Genomic DNA, 12,897 nt, shown 5'->3' with positions numbered 1-12,897 from the left:
ACCACACACAACTCACCACGTGCCCCACCGAGAGTGAGAACCACATTATAGCGACCACGAAGAGGTTAACCCAATGTGACTCTACCCACCCTAGCAACCGGGCCAATTGGTTGCTTAGGAAGCCTGACTGGAGTCACTCAGCACACCCTGGATTCAAACTTGTGATTCCAGGTGTGGTAGTCAGCGTCTTTACTTGCTGAGCTACCCAGGCCCCCGAGAGTCTTGCTCTTTAAATAACATATACTGTATCGGTGGAGAGATTGTGAGTGGGTGTGTCCCTCGGGTGAGTGAGGTGTTAGGATGTTGATGATGGCCTGCCATCACAGAGGAAGAAGCCTTGTACGCTGCTGGTGTTAATAATGCATAACACCATGTTTAAGTGGTAATAGTAATTAAACGGTACAAGAACAAATGTAATATGATGGCAGTGCATGTCAAGCAGGGGGAGGGGCCACAGTGTGGATATTAAATAACACCTCAATACAGAGGTGTCTTGCACCTATTTTAAGGGGTCATCAGTAGAAGTGTCAATGACTTAGTTCATTTCATAAATGTAATATGTGTTAGTTAGTGTAGAGCAGGGGTATTCTGTTAAAGTTTCAAGATGTCTTGTCTCGACATTTCCATCCCACTAAAGGGCCGGACAATAATAACTTATATAATTGCATAGCCATACTGATTACTGACAATGTGTAAAAAAAAGCAAAAACAAATTGGGTCATTTTTATAAATTTCCAAGTTGGCAGCAATAGTGCTTTGTAAAATAAGAAAAATAATAATAAATACATCCTAAACAGTCCAAAAAAAATCTTAATATCTTAATAGTATCTTAATAACTGGCCAAGGATGAGGACATTGGGGGCCCAGAGACAACCAAAGTAGTGGGGTATGGGGGATCTTCTACCATTTATAATATATATGTATTTACAGTATATATATATATATATATATATATATACACACTACTGGTCAAAAGTTTTGAAACACTTGACTGAAATGTTTCTCATGATCTTAAAAATCTTTTGATTTGAAGGCGTATGCTTAAATGTTTGAAATTAGTTTTGTAGACAAAAATATAATTGTGCCACCATATTAATTTATTTCATTATAAAACTAAAATGTAATAAAAAAAAATTTAAAAAAAGTTTTTGAAATTGATGACTTGGACCAAATAATAAAGAAAAGCAGCCAGTAAGTACCCAACATAGATGGGAACTCATTCAATACTGTTTAAAAAGCATCTCAGGGTGATACCTCAAGAAGTTGGTTGAGAAAATGTCAAGAGTACATGTCTGCAAATTCTAGGCAAAGGGTGACTACTTTGAAGATGCTAAAATATAACACAGTTTTGATTTATTTTGGATTATATTTAGTCACAACATAATTCCCATAGTTCCATTTATGTTATTCCATAGTTTTGAAGACTTTACTATTATTCTAAAATGTGAAAAAAAAAAAAAAAAAAAATTATAATAAAGAATAAGTGTTTCAAAACTTTTGACCAGATATATATAAATAAGGAGTGGTGTTGGCGTAGTGGACTAAAGCACTGAACTGGTAAGCAGAAGGTAGTTGGTTCAATCCCCACAGCCACCACCACTGTGTCCTTGAGCAAGGCACTTAACTCCAGGTTGCTCCAGGGGGATTGTCCCTGTAATAAGGGCACTGTAAGTTGCTTTGCATAAGTGTCTGCCAAATGCATAAATGTAATGTAAATGTAAATATATATATATATATATATATACATACAGTATATGCGCTTTAGCGAAAGATGCTGGTATCCATCTATATTGATGCTCACTGTCTCCGCTACGGTCTTCTGTCATTAAAATAACCGCATCTGCAGGTCAGCTATGCGGTGCATCATGTCGCTGGCCAGGGGAGAGATGCAACACATGAGGAACATGAAGGTACAGTCACTAAACCCATAACTAGATAGGCATAGAATAGTATGAAGCATATCATATGTTAGATAAGAGATGCAAAATTCACTATGCCCCCATACTTTAAATATCTGGGGTATTTTTGTCATTTTCAGTAGAATTTTTGACCTGAGTTGTAATTAAATTCTGACCCTGGTGCAAGGAATGAGTATATAGGTTCTCGTGTGGCGGCAAGGGTCTGCGTTTTGCAGAGATTCTCCTCTGCGACACTCTTGCCCTACAGTGCCTGATAATAGCAATTACTCAGCTCTTCCAAGCCCTGCTATTTCCTCACACCTTCTCATTATCAGGGCCGCTTTTCCACACACACAGGAGCGTGGGCTCCTAATTAATGCACTCTGGCACTTTTCAATGTCGCTTTCTTTTTACTTACACAGCCCATCTTTTGCAGCTTTCCTCTCTTTTACGTACGTGAACTGCCAAAAAAAAAAAAAAAAAAAAAAAAACTTCAAATATGCCCATTCTGTGTGCATCTCATCCCAGTGGCAGTCCCAAAGAGGCACATGGCTGTCATCCAGCTTACAGCTGGAGTCCTTGAAGACTGGCACTGCAGCACAAGCCTTAGGGATGGCAGCCCACTATTTCAAAGAGGCTCTGCCACTCTCAGAAAAGGGCTCATTTTTTACTGAGAGAATATGCAAGCCCTCTCAATAACCAAAGCCAGCCTTGGCTGTTGCTGGAGTTTTTACAAAGTCTGTAATCATAGCTTCTTGTAACATTATTTCTCCGAGAACTTTCTCGCTCTCTTTCTTCCTTAACTTATTAAATCTAGATTTTTTCCCCCCATCCCCTAGAGATGTAAAACAGTGAACGTAAAAGAGCTGTTTTCTTTCCCTTGTTCTTCTTATTCTATTTTTAAAGATGACATCACCTGCAACCAACTACATTTATGCATTTTGCATTAATAAATGGTTATAATAATAACAAATAATATGGCTGTGACATAACTAAAGCTTATTTGCTCAATATGACCAGCTCAAACTTCCTGTTTCAATAGGAAATGCATCAACACAGGAAAGAAAATTTCACTCGTCAAGCCATTTCATGGGGTCTTTATAAAAACAAAAGATAGCTAAGAACTAAACATTGACTACGTTTACATGGACATTAGAAAGCGCTTATTACAAGGAAGCGGCGTTCCCGTTTACATGCCCTGTATAAGCGGCTTACTCTTTACTCCTGTATACATGCGTCTCGGTCAGTAAGCAGCTTTCTCCATACCAACGCTTGTGTAAATAACAAACATGGCATTCGAGGAAGACTTTACTATTTTGTTCTCTGTTACTTTGCTTTATTTCCAGATATTCCAGAGTTGTTGCTGTTTTTGTTTCCTTAACTTTCTATCACGATCTGCAGCAGAATTGTGCTGCAATAGTAAGGTTTTCCTCTTAAGTAAAACTCTGGGATTCGCCCAGTGGACGGGCGCATATACAGTAAGTGAACGCGAGGGACAGTCGATATTTTACAATGGTGTGTATAAATGGGTATAGTTTGTAGTGTATGTGCTTTTCCCACTGTCCCACTGAAATGTTGAATTCTTTTAACTATGTTGTCTTGTTGGGTTCCATCCTATTATGTGTGTTATCCGGTCTGTTCACGCACATGTGCACTTCTCAAAAACCTGTATGAACGCTGCTTATTTTTTTACATGGCCACATAAGCCGCGTTCTTCAGAAGAACCTGGGTGTGTTAAAAAGCTTTCTCTTAATCCCTTTAGCAGCATGAGGAAATCGGCTTTCTTGTTTACATGACGTTTCAGAACACCGCTTACTGTAAATACCCTGGAATAAACAGTTTTCTTAAGTGTATGTAAACGTGGTCATTATCAGTAGCTGCAGTTGGCTTTTAGGAGCCATGCCCTGGGAAATGGGTCATTGAATGGTTCTGAAGGACATAAGTGCGTCGCTGAAGAGCCTGATTTCGTCATCCTCCAGCCCGGTGCTTCAAAAGTGCAGATGGAGAGGAGTTGAGAAAGGAGATCCGGAGGAAAAGCCCACTTTCAAGGCCTGCAAAATTAGGCACAGATCCACTGTTTACACAGTTACATGCCAGTTCAAGGCATATTTTAAGCTCTCAGCAGAGAAATCAATAGCTGTGTTCCAGCGAAAGCATTCTCTCAGAAAAGCTTCTACTCTAGGACACTTTCAGATTGGTAAGGGAACACATTTGTCGGGAGGGTAACCTGGTTACTTCCCACTTCTGTTTAAATTTATGTTGGCACAGCTGAGGAGTAAGAGTGGGTACATGTGTGGGATTGAGGACATTTTTGTGTGTGGCACCACTTGATTTCTGCCATGAAAAACAAGCTTGGCAGCAGTAAACACATCTTTTGATTTAAACAGCGCTTGATAAGTGTTTGATACACACTTCTCCCCCTCATCCCTGGCTGCAGCCCTCAGATGTTGGGTGGGATTATAGGTGGTTGCCATTAAGAGGTTAGAGAAGGGTTACGTTCAAATCTCTTGCCAGTCTTGTGCTGTTCACTAAAACCCTGAGGGTCTCTGCCTACTAGGTGCCCTAGTTTACATTTATGCATTTGGCAGATGCTTTTATCCAAATAAACTTACAGTAGAGGCCGTTCACACCAACATTTTGCATCTGTCTGCGCTGTTTTAGTATTATTTATTTTTTCTCTGTGTAAACGTGCTAGACGTCTGGACATCTTTGTGCAGCTCCTTGCTGTTTTTTTTTTGTTTTTTTTGTCTCGCGAATGAGTGCTGCATTTCTAAGATGGCGTGTCAAGTGAAAAGAACTTCACCTTTTTCAAAAACACATCTCGAGATTCTGTGCCATTCATTGTGCTTCGTCTAGCTTTTTTAATGGTAAGCACTTGTTCCGTCTGAATGGCCCCATACTGTGCTTTCAATGCATATAGAAAATCAGTTTGATTTTCCCTGGGAATCGAACCTATGACCTTGGCATTGTTTCGGAAATGTTCTACCAGTTGAGCTACTAGAACTCAGGAACTAGTTTTGTCCTCCAAAACTGGTGAGATAGGAAAACGATTGCTAAATCATATTTAAGGGTTAGATTAACACTCCATCTCTCTTCTAGAAGTTCGGAATGTGACGTTAATGTTTATTACTTTGTTCTTATTTGTTCCCATCATATTGGAAAAGAGAGTTATTTTGTGGAGAGGGGTGTATCTGATTTATTAAAAGACAGTGTGACAGTGGCTTTTTTTACTGTGATATTAAATGTATCAGAGTGTCTGTAATGTTATTTGGTCACGATGGCATCTGATTTAGGAATAATTGTTGTGGTGACAACACCATAGGCAGCTCAGTTAGGGAGCACACGTGCACACACATATACAGCACACTTTCTCAAACAATACTGGGATGGCCATACACATATGCATAATTTCATTTATATGTACACATATGTACAGAGGGAGGTAAACAAAGTGTGTAATCTCTCTCACACACAAGCCAACATGCATCTGCAAACATTTACAGTCATTCTGTCATTTTAGCTCTCTCACAATACAGAGTGAACCTGAAGGGCTGCCCTTATTTTGACATGTCTTTAATCTTGGTGTGAAAGTGCAAACACATCATGATTACTCTTCTAGCCTTTATCCACCCTCGGCCCTCAAACCCCAAGCATACAAATGTGCATCGCTTTGTTTATTTTTAATTTAACTTTAGATCCCCAAGAAACCTTCTCTCATCCTCTCTGCACATTCGTTTTTGGCCTGTTTTTAAAGTCTACATGAAATCAGAATAAACCCTATTTACTTTCTTAATGCATATTCCTGGTCTTATTGTGAACGATTCATCAGTGCACGTTATTCCAGAGAAAATTACTTTTGTCTTTGTGATCTTTGTAATCAAAATGTAATGATTTGCTCTTCCTCTCAAACAAGGGCCAGCCCAGGCTATTGGATAATCCAAACGGAGACAATTAGATAATGTTAACCAATAGCCAAATAGATGTTGAGCCATTATTTTAGCAAACTCGCATTCAAGTCTGGCTCCATTTTGGTATGGAATGCCCACTTTTCACGATCCAGTCAATTCCCAAAATTAAGTCCCACCATACATTTTTTCTCATTGTGTATCATGTTTGACTCTGAAATATGTCACATTGCAGAAGTAAAATGGGTTGCGAACAGGAATTCTCATTGACCCTTCTGATTGGGCAAAATAGGGACTTTTTCAACTCTAGAGAATACTGAGCTGTGCTAGTTCACTGTTGACCCACTTCCCCTGTCTCTCTCTCTCTCTCTCTCTTGTGCTCACTCCCTTTGTCCCTCAGCCCTGTCTGCTAACTGCAGTAGTTAATGAACTAGCAGTACTGTGGAGCTGCTGTGGTGCCACTCAGAATCCCAGTTTCTCCCTCTGATGTTCATATTTCATATCTGTGCTGTAGCCCAGCACACTGAATTATTAACTAGAGCGCTCCCTTTTCTGGGATGATGCTTTATGTTTTACATTCTGTCCTTCATTGATGGAGGCTTGGTAGTGATGCATGACGTGAGATGCAAGTTGTTATTTCTCTGATAGGGCGTTCAAATGGGGATGCGCGCAGGATGCTTTTCTGTTTAGCAAGGGGTTTGAAGGTCATTGGATGTGTCTGAAAGTAGGAAGGCATCAAGGCACATACAAATCCAATGTTTGTTTAGCATCCAGTCTACTAAGACTCTTCCATCTGGTCGATTTTTAAAGGCTGCATAGATGTATCCTTTGCTGCCTGTGATATTCTGCAATCCTGTATTTGCGGTTCTGCGAGACTGACAGAGCTCAGAGCTCACTTGAATTTGTTCTAGAGCATCAGACGTGAAGTAATGGTGCTTTAAAAGCCATTTTAAAATCAGTTTTCTTAGGAGGTCCCTTAAAAAACCTACAAAAACATTGTAAAATCATTGACTGATTGGGCAGGAAGACAGCTGTCTTCGGGTTTACACTAACATTTTGGTTTCATTTTAGGTCAGTGTCTCAGGCCACCAGGTATTATGGTAGAGGAAATAAATTAGATCTGTTAGACACCCTTAAATGTTGCGTTTTGAGACTGAAAGTTAAAATAAAACTTTTGCAGCAAACTTGCCGTCAGTATGTGGGATATCTCACAATCCTGTACATTTTTGGGGGGCAAAATAATAAAAATGGCATCTGACAGAGTTCAGAGCTTACTTGAATTTGTTCTAGAGCATCAGATGTGATGTAATGGTGCTTTAGAAGCCATTCTGAAACCAGTTTCCTTATGAGGTACCTTCAAAAAACCTACAGAAATTGTCTGTTAAATCATTGACTGACTGGACAGCAAGACAGTTGCCTTCAGATTCCGTACAATGTTTTGGTTTTGTTTTTCGGCCAGCGTCTCAGGCCATCAGATATTATGGGCTGGGGGTGGGGAGGGTGGGGGTGTATATCTGTTAGACACCCTCATTGAGGTGAAATCTTGCATTCTGATACTGAACATTTAAAGAAAACCTTTGTGAAAACTGCCACAAATCTGCCACATATTAAACAAATAAACAGAGTTCTCCAGATGTTTGCTATAGGAATTTGCCAAAACTCTATTTTTGTAAGAGACTAAACTCTTGCTGCAAACTCTAAGTGACCTGATATATAATAATTTCTTCTCCCTACCTTTACTTTGTCCTCTTATCCTCTTCTCCCTACATTCCCTTCTTCCTCTCAGCTGTGTGGTAACGCTTGTCTTTCTGAACTGCTTTTTGGGGTAGATCTTAATCTAGAGAGCCCCTGTCTGAAGAAGACCTGTGACTTCGGAGCCGTGTGCGTGGTGAAGAATGGGGAGCCTGTGTGCGAATGCTCAGACGCATGTCCTCAGGAACAGGACCCTGTTTGCGGCAGCGACGGGCACACGTACAGCAGCTCATGCCAAATGAAGGCCATGGGATGCGCCCTACAGAAACAGATACAGATGCAGCACAAAGGACCATGTGGTAAGTCCACACACACTCACACAGATGCCACTAAATCCCTCTCTGCCTTTCATCCTCGTCCACCCCTTGCACTTAAGCACTCCACCAATATTTCTAGAAAGGACTGTAATTTTCTTCTTCCACAACCTTTTTTTTTTAAACTATGCACTTAAGTTAGAATTAAAGAGGGCAACATCCTTCAGAGGAAAATTTTTTTTTTTTTTTTGACTGAAGCCTGTTCACCCTTCAAACAAGCACATGTTTATGTGTACTCTTTACAAAAGGCTTGTAAATCATTTTTGTAGGCTGTCTTTTGTGTTCACTCAGGAGAGGGAATATTAAGTGGACCTGCTCATGGATCTCTAAAGAACTTGGAGCCCTTTGTGAAGCCTGTTTCTTTCACTGTCGGCTTAAAGGAATAGTTTACCCAAAAACTAAAATTCTGTAATCATTTACCTCATGTCGTTGGCTTTCTTTGTTCTGGAGAACACAAAAGGAGAAACTTTGAAGAACCGGCTTGGTCCCTCTTTTCAATACAATGACAGTGGATCATGATTCCACTTTTGAGCTTCAAAAAGGATGCAAAAGTATAATAAATGTAGTCATAAAGGTAGTCCATGCGACTTGTGCATCATATTTAAAGTCTAATGAAGGCATAGAATAGGCTTTGGTGGAAGACAAACCGAAAATGCACAAGTCATTATTCATTGACAATCTTGATCTCCCATTCTCAATCATGAGAGTGAATGAGAGAATCTTGTTTGCTTTATGCGAAAGAAAGTGATATGGGTTTAGAACAAGATGAGGGTGAGTAAATGATGACAGAATTTACATTTTCGGGTGAACTACCCCTTTAAGTTCAGAGCGTAAAAGATGACACTTTTGTGTTGATGACTGCAAGAAGTGTGATATGTTTGAAGTATGGATTCTGAGGCCACGTCCACAATAATACGTTTTCGGTTGAACACTCTGTTTTCTGTTCCCTAATGTCATAGTTTTCCTAAGCAGATGGAACTAGAGAATGTTTTCGAAAGTCTCCACTGTTCCAGTGTGGATGAGAGGTGGAAACATAGGAATATCAATGCGTTTTCAACTGAAAACATATTAGTGTGTGGACGTGGCCTCAGTACGAGTGTGTGTGTATTAGCTGTGCCTCCAGTGAAGAGTGTTTGGAATGGATGCCGGGGGTTATTTGGAAGCAGTGGGATTGATCTCAGAAGAGAACGCTGCAGGCCACAGTTGCCCTTTATTGCAGAGCCGCCCATCATGCTGTATATGTTGCCAGATAGTAAATGACATATGATGGTGATATCTCTCTCCTCAGAGGCTACTGGAACATCAGCTTAACTGCCCACAGAGGCTCTCAGAGAATTAACCTACAGAAACAGGTTTGGGTGGGGCAGAAAAGAAGAAGGCAGCACCTATATAGAACTGTTTGGTTTGTAGTCCTAAAACCTGCAAGAGAATTAGCATTTTTGAACCCCCAAGGCATTACTAATGGGTTTTTAAAATAGCGTTTTTTGATTCATGAGTAAAATAATGTCTGTGTTTAATATTACTTGAAGAGACTTTCCTTTTGTGTTCTACAACATAAATTGCACATGGTCAAATTTGTATTTTGGAACCCTTGGGTGGTTTAAAAAACTTAAGTTATTTTATAAGGACTATAATGGTTGTCCATCAGGTCAACTCACTTTCATTATATTTTACTTGTAAATCAAAAACCACTATTCTAAAAACCCACATAGAAATTCCTGAAGGAACCCATGGCGAATTTGCCTTTCGTGTTGGCCTGCAAATTGACACCATGACTGAACAGCTCTATTGTTATATTATATCTAGTTTCTTTCCCTCCATATAGATGAAAACTGTCCTAACATTGTGGATACTGTAGACTAGGAAGAGAGAATGTAAGGACAGAGAGAAGCTTGACAAACTCAATTTGGAACTACTGGCAAGATGTTCCACATAAAATCTAAACCTAAAACCAGCTTCTGATGGTTTTACATTGTTTTTAGCTGGTCCAAGCTGGCCATAAATGGTCCTTAGCTGGTCCAAGCTGGTATGTATTATTATCTGGAATACCAGCTGGTTAAAATGGTTCTGTCTGGATGGTCCAGGGCTATATGAATCCACTTCTAAAGGGTCATCATCCTGCTGAATTTAGTTCCAACCCTTATCAAACACACCTGTACAAACTAATCAAGGTCTTCAGGATTTCTTAAAAATTACAGGCAGGCGTATAAAAGCGGGATTGGAAATAAACTGTGCAGCATGGTGGCTGTCCATGAGCGAATTTGAATAACTCTGTAATAGACCATCTTGCTCAAGCTCTTGCTTTTTTTCCAGCAAGGAATAGTCTTTATATCTAAAATAATGCATCCATGATAATGCTTACAGTGGCTCCATTAGTGTTACAGCACTAAGGAGCTACTGTATATGCGGCTAGTGCAGGTGTCAATGGAAAAGGGCTTTAAGATAACCATCTAATAATACAGAAGGGAAACTTTATTCATTTAGGGTTGTGTACACAGCCAAGCTCTCAGCCACAAATGAATTCTATTATTACCACCGTTAATTATCTGGGCCTATTCAGACCACAGCCTCTGCCTTACTCAGACCCCAACTGTGTTTGTGTGTATTCGTTTGTGATAGCTTGTATTAGGGCTGGGCAGGATATCGACTTTTAAAGATGTATCGATATATTTTCAAACGAGATATAGGATGAGACAATATCGTTTATATCGATATAGTTTGATGTTGCGTTACATAACCCGTTTTTCCTGTGAAGCCGTGCCAGTGTTTGCATCTCTCCTCTCACACGCCCCCCCCACCTTGCGTCTGCACGCAAACCCGGCCCCACTCCCTCACAATTTCTCCTGCAGCATGGAGGGAGATACAGCGCTGGTCCACACTGCCGAAGAAAACTCACCCTGTGTCTCAATCAGCTCCCCATGTCGTGAATGAGTATATCGTGAACACGAATTCGGGCACTGATAAGGGTACTGATCCACTGTACATTGGAACACTTGTGACTGAATCACACACGACACGTTAACGAGCTCGCGCATTGTTTTTAATCAGCACCATCGCTGTATAAATCACCCTATCATTCATTTTCGTTGAAGATATTCAAACGTACAGTGTTATAGACATTTTTCACACTCTGGGTTTTGGAACGTGGAAGTAAACGTTTGCAGGGTAACTTTGACAGAGGTGAATGGGAGATCACAGCAGATATGATTTTCACTTACCCATTTGCTCCAAGACCAAAATAAAACAATCCACTCATACGTTTTAATGATTTTCCAGAATAGGATAAAAAATAGAGATCGGTGGATTAAGACAGTAAAATGGGAGAAGATGCCAAATTTACTGTCACTCTCTCAGCAGCTGAAATACAAACCCCCTCTCAGCTGTGGTGATTCATTTTTCAAAACTAATTCCAGGGTAATTTAAAAATAAGCATAATGTTATAAATTTACACTAAATATTTAAAAAATGTATAATAATAATTATTATAAACAATTATTGTTATTATATATATATATATATATATATATATATATATATATTTTTTTTTTTTTTTTTTTTTTTTTGCTGATATACGCTGATAAATAAGGCGGAAACGTGTCATCACAGTCTGTGAAAAAGCTCTGTTATAACAGATAAATGGCATAAAGAAATAAAAAATATAAAGGAGTGTATTTTAAACCTTCTTTTAGCAACTTCTTTTTCTTTTTAAGTATTTAAAAGATTGTTTCACTTTCATGATAATTATGAATGAAAGACACTGTAAACAACATCTCTTTTTAAGAGAAAATAAAGCTTGGACTTCATAGTTTTACATTTGTGCTCGTCATCTAAGGATCTGAGAGATTCTAGAAGAGACGAGGACGTTTCTGGTAAAGGAACATAGTGAGCAACGATACTCCCTGGTTTTTACAGTGCATTGTAGGATTTTTTACAACATAATTAGCAAACATAAACTGCAGTGCGAAGAGTGTGTTAAACTTCGTGCTGCTGCTGCAACCCCAGCCGTGAAGACTTTGCAGCCCGAAAGTCTTCTGCCCCAAAACAAAGTACGTTGCAAGCTTCATTTACCATCTCACATGTGGCTTTGTCTTACATCTGAACATTTAACCCACTTCTTAGAAAATACCGAGATATAAATCTTGTATCGCCATTCAGCCTAAAAATACAGAGATATGATTTTTGGTCCATATCGCCCAGCCCTAGCTTGTATGTGGGTCGCTGTTTGTATCATTGGCCCACATGAAGGGAGAATGCGGCACTCCTGGCCAAATTTCATTTTATTTTCTTCTCTCTGCTTCCAGGGGAGACTCATAACTGCCCTTATCTTTATAGTTCAGGTGCCGTCTGATAGAGATATGACTGACGTTGTTTATTATTCCGATTTTTTGTACATATTGAGTGGCAGCTGACCGTGTCATCCAGGAACAGAGAAATGTGCTGTTGTAATGGAGTGTGTGGTATCTACCCCTCTGAAAACTAATATTTATATGCAAAGAAATGAAAGAGCTGGCAAATAGTCAGCAGCAAATAAGCAGTTTTTACAGGTGATTGAAATGTTACTGGCCACAGTTGGGGAATATAGGTCACCTGCAAGACACTGAGCTGGTGGTGTAAGAAAAACCATCTGATGGTAGAAGGAGTGAGAGGGTAGTAAATAAAAACGAGGAGATGGAGCGGACTAATAGAGCGAGTGCCCTTGCCCATGTACCAATCGCCTGGGAATTTTAACGGCTTTTCACAAAAAAGTGCTGCTCTGGACCCAACATTAAGAATGTTGCTCTCTCCTGGCAAAAAGAGAGCAGTTTACTGCTTGTTTTAAAGGCATTTCAGGGCTGAATGGACAGATTCTCTCATCTTCTCGCATAAGGATAAACTAAACTAAGCCCTACAGTCCCGAGTCTATATTCTGTCATTATTTACTCACCCTCATATTTTTCCAAACCTGTATGACTTTTCTTTCTTCTGTGAAAGAATTTAGGAAGCATGTTAGGGACTTACTGAGTCTCAGTCACAATTAATTTTCATTGT

The 12,897-nt window shown here is 39.6% G+C and overlaps 1 protein-coding gene across 4 annotated transcripts in view; it reads left to right on the top strand.

The window, feature by feature from the left end:
* Positions 1 to 12,897, top strand: part of agrn (agrin) — a 361,141-nt gene that overhangs the window by 255,618 nt on the left and 92,626 nt on the right. For all 4 annotated transcript variants that reach the window (XM_051661300.1, XM_051661303.1, XM_051661302.1 and 1 more), the window contains one exon: positions 7,633 to 7,854. In XM_051661300.1, the coding sequence (XP_051517260.1) occupies positions 7,633 to 7,854 (222 nt within the window). The remainder of the gene's footprint in view (positions 1 to 7,632; positions 7,855 to 12,897) is intronic.

The sequence above is a fragment of the Myxocyprinus asiaticus genome, chromosome 29, assembly GCF_019703515.2.
Source record: "Myxocyprinus asiaticus isolate MX2 ecotype Aquarium Trade chromosome 29, UBuf_Myxa_2, whole genome shotgun sequence".
Lineage (NCBI taxonomy): Eukaryota > Metazoa > Chordata > Actinopteri > Cypriniformes > Catostomidae > Myxocyprinus > Myxocyprinus asiaticus.
Note: the sequence above shows the minus strand (reverse complement) of the source record. Positions and strands in the feature narration are given on the sequence as shown.